The sequence below is a fragment of the Semicossyphus pulcher genome, unplaced genomic scaffold (assembly GCF_022749685.1).
Source record: "Semicossyphus pulcher isolate SPU_LCO1_2020_fin unplaced genomic scaffold, fSemPul1.0.p SCAF_17, whole genome shotgun sequence".
Lineage (NCBI taxonomy): Eukaryota > Metazoa > Chordata > Actinopteri > Labriformes > Labridae > Semicossyphus > Semicossyphus pulcher.
The window spans coordinates 21,233,054-21,248,421 of NW_027211681.1; the positions used below are offsets into that span (position 1 = coordinate 21,233,054).

General features: G+C 39.8%; 1 protein-coding gene across 1 annotated transcript; it reads right to left on the minus strand.

The window, feature by feature from the left end:
• Positions 1 to 3,471: 3,471 nt before the first annotated feature.
• Positions 3,472 to 8,677, minus strand: LOC138595299 (perforin-1-like). The gene is made up of 9 exons (XM_069666665.1): positions 8,414 to 8,677; positions 8,231 to 8,310; positions 7,716 to 7,761; positions 7,280 to 7,422; positions 7,044 to 7,182; positions 6,875 to 6,955; positions 4,939 to 5,432; positions 4,741 to 4,834; positions 3,472 to 3,684 (listed from the first exon to the last, which is right to left on the minus strand). Exons 1-9 carry the CDS (start codon positions 8,675 to 8,677, stop codon positions 3,472 to 3,474), a joined length of 1,554 nt encoding a protein of 517 aa, XP_069522766.1.
• Positions 8,678 to 15,368: the final 6,691 nt, after the last annotated feature.

Sequence of the window (15,368 nt, forward strand, 5' to 3'; positions counted from 1 at the left end):
TTTTCACATAATCATCTTTTCTTCTTATCCCTTTCATCAGATCACGTCTAACCCAAAGATTTGCGTATGGGCTGTAGACGTTCAGGGTCCCTCCAAATTTAACTTTATGAAGACAAACTTGGCCACATACAAACATACTTCATGTTGTCAATCAAGCAGCGATAATGTGACCTAATTTAGAATAAGAACAGCATGTGTTAGCTATGTGTTACAAAGTTAAGCGATAATGAAAAAGAATTAGTTATTAAGTATTTTACATACAGTCATTTATTCTTACCTGTTGTGATAATAAAAAGCAACAGACAGGCGTGGAGCTGCATTTCCAATCATGAGACATTTCAGTGTCGGAGACCCTAATAATCCCAGATCCATGCAGACGTTTTCAGATTTCTTGTAGTCTGTCTCTGGTGTGATGAAGACGAGCTAACAGCACAAACAGCGAAAAAAGTATCTGTAGTTTTCCTGCCGACAGTCCCAACAACACGGTGCGGCGTCACAAACTTTCCCTCTCCATCATTTCCTCCTAACGGAAACCGCTGTGCTGTCAATGCTACAGCTCCGCTCAGTCACCTATAAATGAGACACACGTGTGACAGACAGAGTGACCTGTTATATGGTATGGACGAACAGACGAGGGGGGGGAGAAAGTTTACACCGCCTCCAGGCTGTTCCGTGCGGTCGTTTGAACCAACTGACATTACCGAAGATGAGAGGAAGGAATCCAGTGGTCGCGGCGGGAGCTGGTTTTTACAGAGTTCTTTAAATGCGACACAGGAAACTTTTAACCACAGGAGGTATGAAGACATGAGAGGGCAGGGGCAGTTCATTAGCGCTTTTACACATTACCCCGCTGCGTCTGTCAGGGAGTAACCACTACCAGGTACTGTCAAGTTTAAGATAATTTATTAAGCTGTGTTTTGCCTTAATTATTTTTGGGGGCACATTGGGGTAGTATTAACCAAGAACGAACTGACAAACTCACAGTTCGAACGTATTATCGTCTTTTGACGTTATTAGATTGACGTAAATTGTAAAAATCAGTTGCTTGAACTGGAGAGAAGAAACCCATTATTATCATGTTTAGGAATGTGTTGTTTACAAGCATTGTGTCCCGTTTAGCTCAATAAAATCTGCGGTAACTATTTTGGGCCACTTGTTAACCAAGATACAGCCAGTCACTTTTGACAGCGGCAACAAAGGTGCTTAACTCAATTTTTGACATATGCTGTGTTCGAAATCGGATACTATACTACATACTGCGTACTGCGTTCGGCGGTAGTATGTAGTATGGAGGAGCTTTTCAAATTAATTTCGCAGTATGCTACCTGGCGCCATTTTCTGGTTTTGAGCAGCAAACTGGAGCTTCTTCAGCTACAGTGCTGGAATGCTGCTGCCCGCTATTTTAACTGTTGTTGTGACGTTCCAGCGCTTTGCATTGTGGGATACAGTAGGCGAGGTAGACTGGTCTGATGCATACTGGAGTTTTTTTCCGAATCAGTACGACATCAGGGTATTTTTGACATACTGCACATTTTGCTTTTGTTTGCACACTGCATACGACATGTTGGCCAAATCATTATGTACTGCTAGTATCGTATGGCGAGTTCGAAATGCCATACTATACTAGCAGCTATAGGCTGTGTTCGAAATAGGACAAATAATACCACATACTATTTACTGCATCCGGCAGTAGGCCTAGTATGTTGTATGGCGGAGCTTTTCAAATTCATTTTTAACCACAGAAGTAAGGAGACAGATATGATAGATCTGATCTGTGTGTTTCTCATGCTCTGTACTTGGCTCAATAACGTCGCGTATTATCGCGTACTATAAAGTATAAAGTACATCTTCACAAGCTGTGAATGACACAAGCAGGATCTCTCTGTCCGTCTGTCACTGTAAACGGTGACTCTAGTCTGCTGTGTAATTCACATATTTCACACAGAGCTCCAGAGGAGCATCAGGCTTCATGCTCAAACTAAGTTTCATGATCATACTGAAGTTTTATCATCACTTCAGTCTGCGATCACCCGCTCCCTCCCTCCCTCTGTGCTCGTACTCTCCCCCTGTCAGCTCTGCAAGTCTGCATCACAGTTTTTTGTTTTAATTATATGATGTTTTTTAAAGAGAGGCTCGTAAATCTCCCCCCGCCACCACCACAAGTATGATTAAGATTAAAATGATGGGGGATTTCATCCGCCAATAAGTTTCAATATGTGTCGGACTATAGCCTATAGGGAGATATCATGCTTGCATTGAGATTCATTCACAATTCTTTGCATTCCAGACTGAAGTGTGTGTGAAAAGTTTAAGATTAAAATGGCGTGTCGCATCGCACTCCTTGCCCCCATGGTGGGGTACATCCAGGTAAGGGGGCACTCGACGTGATTGTCTGCACCGCATCCAAACAATGTCTTGACTGCATATGGTCCATTTCCCTGACTGTTAATGATGTCCCAGAGATCCATTGCCTTAGCAACATAAATCCCAATCAGAAGCTCAACATCAGTTTCAATTTCATTCAGCTGTATCCCACATAGATATGGCAATCTTTCCAGATCCTTTTGTGAGAGTATGTTTTCTTTTGTGACAGGAATTTTGCTCAGTGTGTACACCCTTGGTAAGGTAAGGTACGCGCCACCCTCCAAGTTGCCTATCTCCAATCCTGCGAGCACATAACTCTTTACAGGTCTTTCCTGACCCAACATTCGTAGGTGAATTGTTGTGCTACGTGCTTTTGGGTTCAGTTGCCTCATTAAATTCTCTACATTAGCTTTTATTTAAAAATGGGTCTTCAGCTTATAAGACATTCCTATTTCTTTCCCAACGTAATTAAGTAGCTAGAATAGCAATATGTTGATGTTGGCATCTGACTGATCTGATTTAAAACTGTCTCATGTTTTTAATTAAAAAAGGTTCTGTTGTATCGACAGTCTAGATGTATGGATTTTAACTGATATAATTTTTTGGGTGCAACAATCATTAATTATTTATCAATAAGAAAAATCCCCAAAACTCAAGTGATTTGTTAGTGTTAGAGTTTTACCAATGATGATAATTAGAGCAATAATGAAACATAACATTCAACAAGTCTTTATTGACACAAGACAACAAAAATACATACACAGCAGCTTTGAGCTCATAAAAAACAAATGTACCCTCCTCCAAAATTTAAATACAGGATAAAAAAAACAGAACTACTAAGTGACTGAGAATTGACGTCTTACAACATTTAACTACAACTGAATTGAATTTGTGAACACACAATGTTGAATATAATAAAGTCAAACACCAAAGAAAATATTTATTTAAACTGATTTATATAGTCACAAAATATGTTATATATATACATTTAACCTGTGTGTGAGGATACTGTGTGACTGTCTGATTTACTGCATTTACAGAAAACAAAAAAAAGATTTTAGGAAAGTCATCAGTATTTGCACAGAGCGTGCCACCCAGAAACATTTCTCATTTTGGAGAAGGCTTGTACTGGTTGCACCTGCTTCCAGTGAGGTGAGGGTCGCAGGTCAGAGTGTACCGGATCACCACACCACCTCTCTTTGCTGGGCAGGTGTATGTGTGCGTCCCCTGGCTCAGGTACCTCACACATGAACCAAGACGGTCATCTACGGACACGTCTTTATCCCAGACTTCGACCCTCAGACCCAAGTGTGTGTCCACCTTTATAAATAGAAGAGGAAACATTAAACTAGAATAATTTTTAAAAAAAACACAGTATTTTGTGTTGACCCAATATTCAAGAAAGGTTGACATGAAACGTTTCAGAGTATAAAAGGTGTTAATGAATCATTTCATAAATGGGACCTCAGCTACAGGAAAAATGTCATTTACATAGCAGGGACTTTTTCAAATATTGTAAATTTGTAGCTTTTGTAATGAGAACATTTCCGTCCTTTCCCGATCAGCCTCCCCAATCCACAATGAATACATTGCGCTTCTTTGATCATTGAAAATAGAATCTATAACCAAAATTCACCACACATTGTATTAATATAAATGTGTATAGGATAATTAGGCTTCACCTTTATATATAAATAATTTTATGTATATATACTCACCAGCCACTACATTAGGTACACCTGTACAATCCAATTCATATAACAGCGCTGCCAGGGATTCTGCTTTATGACGTTTTTGTTGACTTTTGTTTTGTTGAGAGTCAGAAGTGAGTAAATTCAATGATGGTTATCACTGAGGCCGTAGTTAAAGGTGGTGTTGTACTGAACTAAATTATATTGAGATGTGTCTCTAATATTTTGTCCTCCCTATTTACATACATGAGGGGGCCAGAGTATTAGAAACACCTTTAAATATAATGCAGCTCAGTACAGCCCCACCACCAATTATGACCTTGACGCTGAAATATCATTGAATTAACACCTCTATGACAGCTTAGAAAAAAGCCTGTACATTACAGGTACATAAAAGCAAATCTTATGGCTGAGCTGGTGTATTGGATTACATCAGATTTTTCAGGTGTACCTAATAAAGTGGCCGGTGAGTGTATATATGAAATTATTCAATGACACAAAGACATGAGAGGGGTATCAACCTCTTCTCTTTGCATGACAGCAAATAAACTAATTTAACAGAAAATGTAACCATTCTTTCAAATTTCCTTCAATCCGCAGCTGTTTCTGAGGCTGAATATAGGATTAAAGTAATTTGCTTTTCTTTCAAATTTGATTGGATGTGAATAAAAAGATAACTACTGACCTTGCCCAGATCAAAACGAGCGTTCCAGTGAGGGTTGTTTGACCTGATCATCCAAGTCCTGCGGTAGCTCGAACCGTACCACATCTTGGCATATCTGTGAATCGGAAAAGCATTGAAAGAAAATAATTAAAACAAAATTGTATGTTGCATCATGTTTACTGTGCCTCCCCACTCAAAGTTGACTTTTTCTCTACACACCCCTCAGTCCTGCCCACTAAGTCTCCTTTCAGATCCCAGGCACTGACGATGGTCACCACCAGTGTTCCCCTCGAGGCCTGTTTTGGACAGCAGTTGTTATCCAGGTTAGGATTGTAGCCACAGTTGGGTGTTCTGGATGTGGTACTGATGGCATTCTCTTTAAAGTACTCTTCTGTTGCAGCCTTCAGTCCCATCCTTTTTGTCCCGTTTGATACCAGCTCATACATTGGTCTTAGGGAATACTTGACAACATCTGGGTGGTCCTTCAGGGTGTTCAGCCAATTTGTGTAGCCAAGGGAGTCATTATGTGTGAGTGAAAACTCCCCGAACCAACCAGTCCCTCCTTCCACTGCTGTGTAGTGTTGGTGGAAACCAGCACTGTAAGAGGTGGAAGTGTCCCTGTTCTGTAAGACCTTGGAGCAAGAATTAAGGCCACCAGATAATTTTGCCTTCCCCAGGCCGACAGAGAGTCCCAATGACAAGCAGCGGTGGACCTAAAGGACAGGAGGGGAAACAAGATGATATTTTAGAGACGGAGGTTAACGGCAGTTAATGGTTAACAATGGTAAATGGACTGACAACACATTCATACTCGGAATGGTCACAAAGACCTGCACACTGAGTGGCACGTTAGGGTTAAAAGAAAAAGATAGAGGACCCAGATGCAGATTTTGAGATCTATTCGATGAAGAAAAAAGCAAACAAAAAGGCTTACGGATCGAGCCCAAGAAATTAAACATCCAAAGGAAAAGGTCAAGGTTCAGCTAAACAGGTGCAAACACCAGTAGATCCAGGGTTGAAATATGGCAAAATGGCAAAGAAACAGAGAAAAACAAGGAGTATATACAGTCAGGGAAAGGGGAGACTAATCAGACAGGTGAAAACAATAAGGGAGGGGCACATAATCACAAATTAAACAAGGAGAGGATGTAAAGCTACACACGAGGGACAGACTGACAGAGTAAAACAGGAAATGATAACCGAACAACCAAATATAAAAGGCATTACTCAACAAGGATACTACATGAAACTGCACATTATGTATTCACTGACAGGTTAGAATTTACAAATACAGACATCAGAATCAGAAACACTTTATTTATCCTCAGGATATATCCAACTGAAGAGAATTAAAATGATGTGAATCATTGCTTCTCCCTTCACAAGCAGTTGATTTCAACTCTTGAGACATCCATCCTTTTTATTTCAAAGTAAAAGAAGGTATATGATAACCCATTAGCTACAGTCAGAAAGCAGCTATTAGCATTCTACTACTTCCTAACTAACTCCTAGCTAATGCAAATTCCCAGCTAACTTAATGCTAGCTTAGAATTCACTCCTTGTGTTGTGTAACAATACCAAATGCTAATGTTAGCTTTCAACTGCTGCCAATAAATTCTCAAATACCTTTTGCTCTGATTTGCGTAACGGTTTCCCACCCTGAGGAATATGGCTGTTGTGAATATGGTCTATTGGCTGTAAACCTATTGGAGCCACCAGTTTGGCATTATGGTTGTCGCCATCTTGTTTTTTTTTAGTCTGAAGTTATCATATTTGGATGACAGGGCGGAAACGCTTTGCTACAACCCTGCCCTGGTTGACGGGTTGCTCTGGTAGCAGCTTGTCAATCACAGATGGCCACACCCTAAAGCATACCCTGCCCTTTTGTTAATTTTACTCTCAACAGGTACATTATTTACAAAATTTGGAAAATAATTACTGAGGTAATAAATCAACTGAGAAGCAGTGTCATTTTACCCTCTGGTTTCATACGTTTAAAAATGTAAACAAATGACAACAGTTGTGAAGGGGAGTGGAAAAAAACAGCACACAAATGATTTCTATTACTGTTTGTTAATTTTTCCCAACTCAAGATGTTTTCTTTCAAGGCAACTTAACAACATTTGCACGTTCACTGTGTAAACTGCACATGTACCTCATGTGATGAGAGCCCGTTCAGGGAGGACAAACAGGTGCGTGCAGCTGTGACTCGCCTGAAACGCCCCCCAAGATAAACCTGAAATGAAGAACAATATTGTTGAGACAAAAGATTTACTGTAATTTTCAAATATGAATTTTAAAATGATGTGTATGTGTGTTACAACCTGGCGTTTGTAGTGTGTGCCATAGATAAGTATGAGGTCCCTGTACTGAGCCTTTGTGGAGGAGTTATAAAAACTTGGCAGTCTGGCCAAATCATTTATGAACTCCTTGCTGAGAGGCGGTCTGCTTGACGCACGGTAACTAATCACAGAACCAGAAGAGTAAATTATGTTAGCTGAAATTATCCAAACAAACTTGACTGAAACATCTTCAGGATGCAGGGATCTTCGCACTTTACCTATAGTGGCTGCAGGTGAGCCTGTGGGTGCTAAAGGAGTACCGGTCCTCTCTGGACCTTTGTGAAGCAAAGTTATACACAGCGGAGCGAGTTCCTCCCAACTGCAGGCCGGCAGACACAACCTTTTCAAAATTTAGGCCGACCTGATAAAAGAGACATAAAGATGAAGACTCATAAGCTGCTTGAAATCAATGATGTATTAAACCACCTTCATTTGAAAATAGTTTTAATTCAATATAGGCCACCTGGTTCTTGTTCTGTTAGCATTAAGAAACTAATAAGGTGTATAATGTGTGTAACTTTTTTGGGATGCGAAGTCCTTCAAAAAGTCAGGACAAAGATGGCACAGCAGTGGTAAAATAAGTAAAATAATTAAAGGTCTTCACATCTATAAATTGCGATGACATGCAAAAAACAGCTGTGAATTGTTTCTTACCTTCCAGTCTGAGCTGTCTTGGGAGGTGTAAGTGTTAACCAGCGAGCTGTGGACACAAGAATCACCATTAAAACTCCTTCATTTTAAAGACGTTTTACAGCTTTTATTAATTTTGTAAACATGTTTATTTCAGCTTCAGAGTGGGGCATTTTGATACGAGTATTGGGAATGACTCTGTTTTGGAGCAAGCCTCTAGTGGCCATTTGCGAAACTGCAGTTTTGGCAAGAGTGCACATTGCCCCTGTGGTAACCATTGGCTTTTGATGAGACTGACAAAAAATAATACAAAAAACAGCTGACAACACCATTAATATCAAGCTGTTTCTCTTGGCCTGATTACATGCAGAGAAACCAATTGCATGAGATGTTCATGTCCCTTTGGAGAAAATAGAGAAGAAAAGTTCTCCTGCTTTAAACTTTAAAAAGACTGTTATTCACTAAGCTGTATTAAGAAAATTAATTATGAATGGCTGATATCACCTTGTCAGTGATGATGATGCTGTATAATAAAATACCTGACAGAGATGTGTTCACTGGTATAAAGGTCAGCATGGCATTGGCTTATAGCACGCCAGTCCACAACAGACGCTGGCAGCTGAAAATTAAAGGGACAACAACAAGGTTAGAAAGCAAGCATAAAGTAGGATCAGCTAATAAAATTGCTGCAAAGTTATTGTTTATTAATTTCATTTAATTACCTTCTGCAGCTTGTTTCCTTGTAGACGGTTGGTGCAGAGAGTGCAGTTGCCTCCCGGGGTGAGGTAAGTCTTCACGTCAAGCAGGTAGCCTCCTTTACGCTGCAGCGTGACCACGTCAAAGCCCTCCCCCACCAGGTTGTGGCCCGGCACAAACGGAGCTGAAACACATTCTCTGTAGGTCCCAGTCCGACAGCAGAGGACAGGGGAGTATGACAGAAAGAGGAGACTCAGGAGGAGAAGAGGTGGGGTTGAAAAAGAGAGCATGACCAAAGTCCTGGTGAAACTGGAATATTCTATAGAAAGACAGAGTAGATAAGGACATAATTATAATTTCAGTCAAGCAGTCACCCTTAAAACAAGTTACTGATTAACATAAGTCAACAGAACTTGATAAAGGATTACACTCTACCAACATAACCCTTTGATCTACCACACGTGTGAAATGTTAACAAGCTACTGTGAGGACATTTTATTTAGTTTTGATCTTGGCGACCCCTGTGGACAAAGCAGCATGTCGTATATCTTTGTTGATCCTGTCCTGTACATGTGTAAGTGGTGTTTTCTAACAAAACATCTCATTCTGCTTCCTTTTAACCATCAAACCTATCAGTCACTGTGACTCCGTGGAAAATGTAAACATAGGCTGTTTCTGCATTCTGAAGTTGGCACCAACTCAGTGTCAGTGGACACAGGCACCAAAATGTACTATAAAGAAGTAGTCAGTGATGTTGCTGATGGTCTGTCGAATAGAGGCATCAGCTGTAATACAGTCTGTTTCATTACCAGCTAAAAACTACCTGTTAGGTTTCTGTGTTTGTTGGACATTCTCGCTCTTCATACCATGTTGGTATGCTTTCATCATCTGCTGGCACTGCATCTTCATACATGTATGCACTTTTCCCATCTATAGGTTGTTATTTCAAGATAATGGGTCAAATTAATCTGTTTAATGGGAAAAACATTTTTGTTTTCCTGAGAAAAATAAGTCGAGATCTCGAGAAAACGTCCTGAAATAACTTCGTCACGGGAAGACGGTGTGAAGAATATGTGTGGACGCATGTCCATTAAGGGCTTCCGTAGTTATCAGCACGATTCCCTTAAAATTAGAGACACAACTTGGAAAATGCAAACAAATGAGTTGCGTACCGAGTTTCGGCTTGGGTGCACCTGTTGGATACATCATATAGTCTTTGTTCATATACCTTTATGTTCCCCTGCACTAACTGCTACAAGAGCCTTAGGTCCCAACATTTGGTGAACAAATATTTATATTTTGAATGTCTAAAATGTGTGTTTTTCTCTGCCTTGCTTTTATACAGTTTTATACAATTTTAGGTGTTGGAAACAGTTGCAGATCTGAGTAGTTATTTAAAGACACTGTCAAGGAAAATGTAGAAAATAACTCTAAACATCTGATTTCAGCAAATCAACACTATCCCAAAATAATTGTACAGCTTAAACTATAAACTCAGAAGAATCAAAAGTCTACAAAGTCTGACCTGAGGGTTTTTTGTCCTTTGTTCGTCTTTAATCTTTTTCCTGCAGTCACACTTTAAAAGGCTGTTGTAATTTGTTCTTGTAACGTTTTAAAAAGAGTTTTCTACCTGTTCCAAAATGTCCAAACAGTTGATGTTGTTGCTCCTGCTTCAGTCATCAAACTCAAAGCTAGCAAGAGACAGAGCCTTTCCTCTTTTATACGAGATGAGCACAGGCCGGAACTTATCTTGTATTTCAATGGAGCTTGTAAAGAAATAAAGGAGAAGAAAAACAAAGATATGCATTGAGGTCAGACTTGAGGAAATGAAATTATGGGTAAATGAAACACAGAGGAGGAAGAGTTTGTCAAAAACATGCTGATAAAGCTAATCATTGTTTTTTTTTACATAGGGGCAATGCGCAACAAAACATAATGGTTGCACATGTCGGGGAGGGGCTATGTGATTATTCCAAATACTGCCAATTGTGGCTAAGGTCTAAACTTTGAATGGCAAAACAGCTTGTTCGTTTCAGGAGGAAGGAGGAAAATAATTAAATCAAAATATGAATAACATTTTTAAAACGAAACAAACTTGACCAACGTGATTCAAAAATATGTCACTTTTAAACTCAGTCATGACTCATCTTTGTCCTGTCTTTCTTGTTTGCCCATGTCTATATAAAGGACTCGGGATTGATTTGGCTAGAAAATCCAAGGGATGTGACGTTTATCACTTGCTAAAATGCGCTTTAAAAAAGGGTCTCATAGTGTCAATAAACAACTTGCATCCACCACAACACTGAGGCCCACCAGACCGAGTTTCATCAAGCAAATCTTGTGGGACCAAACAGGCATGTTACCCCTGTCACGTAAAAACTAGTATCAACATTGGCATTGCTTTCAATTCAATTTGGGGACCTCTGTTAGCTATCTGCAAATCTGAGGGGATTTTGTCCTTTGTTAATAATTAATTTGCCAGAGTCAGCACCAAATCATGATCCCTGTATTATCTTAGTCTGTAAAGACCAGCCCCTGTCATAAAATGCTCTGCTTGAAATATAAATTGTGTCTGATGTGTTTTTTCAAGAAAAAACGTTCTAAATCCTCCCAAGGCCTCTCCTCCTTCTCCGTCTCTGCTGTCGTTTAGTGGGAACTTGTTGAAACGTGTTAACGTTAGTCGTCTGTAGTGAGTTAGCAAAAATATGATGACGGTTACAGCTGGCTCGCGCATCGCCGGAGTGGTTGCCATAGGTTACACATAAAGATTTGCATAGCGTCACCCCGTCCGTTAACGGGATTGGCTCCTTAGGTTTGTGCCGTCTCAAACCTGCCAATCTGAAAACGTGTTGTTCAGCCTGTCCTTGGTACACTGCAGTTTAAAAGCAGACAGGCCCAGCCATGGAGATGACTGCTGATGTTGTTCATGATACGTCTTGTAGCACATGAAAAACACCACATGGAGATGTTTACAAGGATTAAAACTTGATTTTCACTAGAGCAGGTCTTCAACCTTTTTCACACTTTTAAAGACTGTTAACTTGTTCTTGTAACATTTAAAGTTTTCTACGTGTTCCAAAATGCCCAAACTGTTGTTGTTGCTTCACCTCCAGTCATCAAACTCAAAGCCAGCAGGAGAGACTTTGTTCTTTTAGCAGAGATAAGCGCTGGCTAGACCTTATCTTGTATTTTACTGTATATAAACAGACACTGGGGAATGAAAACGACACAGAGGAGGAAGAGTGTGACAAAAACAATGCTGACAAAGCTAATCATTGTTTTTTTTTAATGCATAATTTGGGTAATGAAGCAGACTCAATGAGCACACAGCTTTGATAGGGGCAGAGGTTTGCATATTTTCTTTTTAAAATTAACTGACAAAAGTGTTGTCACAGCAGAGTACCGTTTATAACCTGGTAGGTGGGTAAACCACTTTGATTCAGACTAATAATATCTCATCATTTATTGGATGGATTGCCATCAAATTTAGTACAGACATTCATGGTTCAAAGTAAACTTTGGGAAAATGTGCGATCCTCCACTCCAGCTCTGACCCATGTGTATGAACATTTTGGAGACGGGGAAATTGGCCACACAGTTGATGAGGTGGTGAACTGAAGCCAGGTTGGATATTGATGCCTTTCACACATTTTATGTCACTAAATATCAAACGTTATTGAGCGATCTACGTCACCATAAACATTCATACCAGCAGTGTTATTTGCAGTCGTGAGCCGTATTTCATAAGCACCTTTCAGTTTAAAAATATATGAGCAAACATTAAATAAAAGTCTGCCTAATATTAATTAACTTTTGTCCGTACATTGACGTACATCTGAGAGTAAATACAACATAAGCTACGTTAAGACAGGAGGGAACAAATGAATAAATATAAACATAATGAGAATAAATGACCAAGTCTACAATTAAAGCAGTGACTGCTCTCACAATCATCACATATCCCTTTAATCCCAAACACAGGCCAAGTTCATCATAACTAAACCACATAAATTAAAAAGCTCGTTTTTCACTGATCGAACTTCTATCAGATAATATCTCGGAGCAGAGGAGACCTCTGACTGACGCGAACATTCAGTCATAATGTGAAGTTATTAATGTGGTTTCTGTAAACATATAATATAGCGGGGACACTCTTGTGTAATGCGACTGATGGACGACACAGTTGGTGAACTACGTGAAGGCTGTAACACCTTGTTGTCACTGTTTTTTCCTTTGTTTGTGACCCCCGTCACAAGCAGCTCGAGCTGTCAAAAAGTTCATCACCTTCGTCTTCCTCTTGGTCGTTTCCGTGATTCACCGTCAACAACCACCTGTGATCAGCCGGCTTATATTTGTGATTTATAAAATGAAACAGGCGTAGGACGTGCGTGCACACGGTTGAATAAATCTGAATTATTTTTGCCGCACGCCATTTTTGGGTTTCCTCCGTATGGACAGTTTTATTCTGGATTCTACGCACTCTTTTATAAATGAGACCCCAGCTCATCGCCGTTGTCGTTATTACCCCACTCCATCTCCTTCGAGGATGGGTCCAGCCACCGCTCATAGCCACGGCTACTCCGGCCGCACAACATCACAATGCGCCAGTCTGATTGGACCGTGGCCACACTTCAAAGGACATTAAAACATAAAGGAATTCCATTCCACAGAACGGACAATAAAGCAAAACTTTTCAACAGTCTCATGTCAGTATGTTTACACCGCTCTGTCAACAACCAGCTTCCGGATGGCGTCATTCTCTACAAGCCCTGACGCCAGCGCCATCGCTAACGGGACATTTCATCCATATCCTCAAGTCAGCCTCAGGGTCCCACTGTCAGGAGAAAACACAGAATGCCCCTCCACATCCCTCGAGTTTCTTGGAATCACTCTAGACACAACTCTGTTGCAGGCTTCTCTCCCCATTGAAAAGCTTAACCGAATCTGCCTTCTAATCACAAATTTCCTCATCACCAGCTCCTCTCAGTTCTGGGCCACCTCAACTATGCTCTACGCATCATTCCTTAAGGGTAAGCTTTCATATCTTACTTGCTATCAATCTTACTCAGCCCTGGAACAGCATCATCTTCTTTTACGACGTAGTGTCGTGTAGAATGTTTTCTTATCCAGTACCTGCCTGTTTTTGGTCTTTTTAAATGTAATGTCTTTTTAGACAGGTTTTTAAGTGTTAATAAAATAACCGAGACTTCTGAAAATGTGTTTCAACCTGATAACGGGGAGTTGAGTGATCAATGTAGTTCTTATGTCACGTCACATGAACTCACATTTCTTATAAATGACAGCAGCAGCACTAACAAGATTTAAAAAAAAAAAAAAAAAAAATAGATTAAACATCAACTTTAATTTTTAATTGACAGGCTATATGTGCAACATATTTACTAATTATTTTAGTAGTAAAACCGTTTACATCATTGAGCTTACTGTGCCCTGGGAGGGTGCTGTTGAGGAGGCCTACGAACGGAAGAGCCTTAAGTACGCTGAGCTAGCAGCTGAAGTTGAACAATGTGGCTGGAAAGTCAAGGTCTGCCCAGTCGAAATCGGCTGCAGAGGCTTTGTGGGTAAGTCAACTACAAGGCTGACATGGGAATCCGAGGCCAAGCCCAACGGCAAGCCATCAAAGCCCTCTCCAGTGCAGCCGAACAGGCAAGTCGGTGTCTCTAGATTAAGAAGAAAGACACCTCCTGGACCCTGCGATAACACCCTAGGCATCAGGGATAGAGGGGTAAAAGCAGATGGGGGCGCACCTGGATTCGAAAAGGCAATAAACCACAACTCTATTTGGAAGCTGTGGAAAAAATTGAACTCAACCAAAGCTAAAGATAACATTGCTATACTGAATATATTTGGAAAAAGCTACTTCTCAAATGTATATCAAAATCCCCAACACTGTGGTTTAAACACACAAATGACCACGATTGATGAATTAAAATCATTTGAAAATGCAATTAAAGACGACCTAAACACGGACAGTCCGATTACAATGGAAGAGCTGCAAGAAAAACAGTCTGATCTTAATAATGGTATCGGGACAGAGATGTTAAAATACAGCAGCAGTAAGGTAAAAAGGGCTGCATTAAAATGATTACATCTGCTTTTAAAAAGTGGAATATAACCAGAAATTTGGAACGATGGTCTGATTACTCCTATTTTTTAAAATGGAGACAACCTAAATTCAAACGATTAAAGAGTTTGTGTAAATTCAAATTTAGGGAAACGATTTAGTCGTATAATAAATTCAAGAATACTGTCCTATCTGACTGAAGGAAACATATGAAGTAAATCCCAAATTGGCTTTATACTCAAACACAGAACAACAGACCGCACATTTACTCTCCATATTCTCGTCCAAAAACATGTACACCAGAAAAAACATAAAGGAAAAATCTTTCAATCGAAACTAGAAACCGAATCAATACAGGAATTAGAATGCTATAATTCACTTCAAGTGGCCCAATATTCAACTCAAATAAAAGAACCTATAAGAAGACAAACCCTGACTAAGTACAGACTCAATGACCATAAATTGTTGAAACTGGTCGCCATAAAAAAAGTGTCTACACAGAACAAACAGAACTTCACATTCTCACTAACTGCCCAAGATACAAAGAAATAAGATAAATTTAATTTAAAGATAAAATCCTAGCGTTTGTTTCCCTCCCAGAAGAGTAAACTGATTTAAATCGCTCTCGGAGAAGAGAGCCGGACAGTAGAGCCGGCAGGAGAGTATGTAACTGCATGTCACAAAGCAAGAGATGTTTCTATGTAAGGTATTTATATTGTTATTTTTGTTGTTGTTGTTTTTCTTCTTTACTTTTCATTTCTTGAACTTGCAACAAACAACACAATGAGCCGTAAAAGTGAACCAAGACAGTCAAGTAAAAAACAAAACACAAATCTCTGTTAGATCATTTGTATTTGTATATAAAATTGATATCTTACGGTTATTCACAGAGTGAGTGA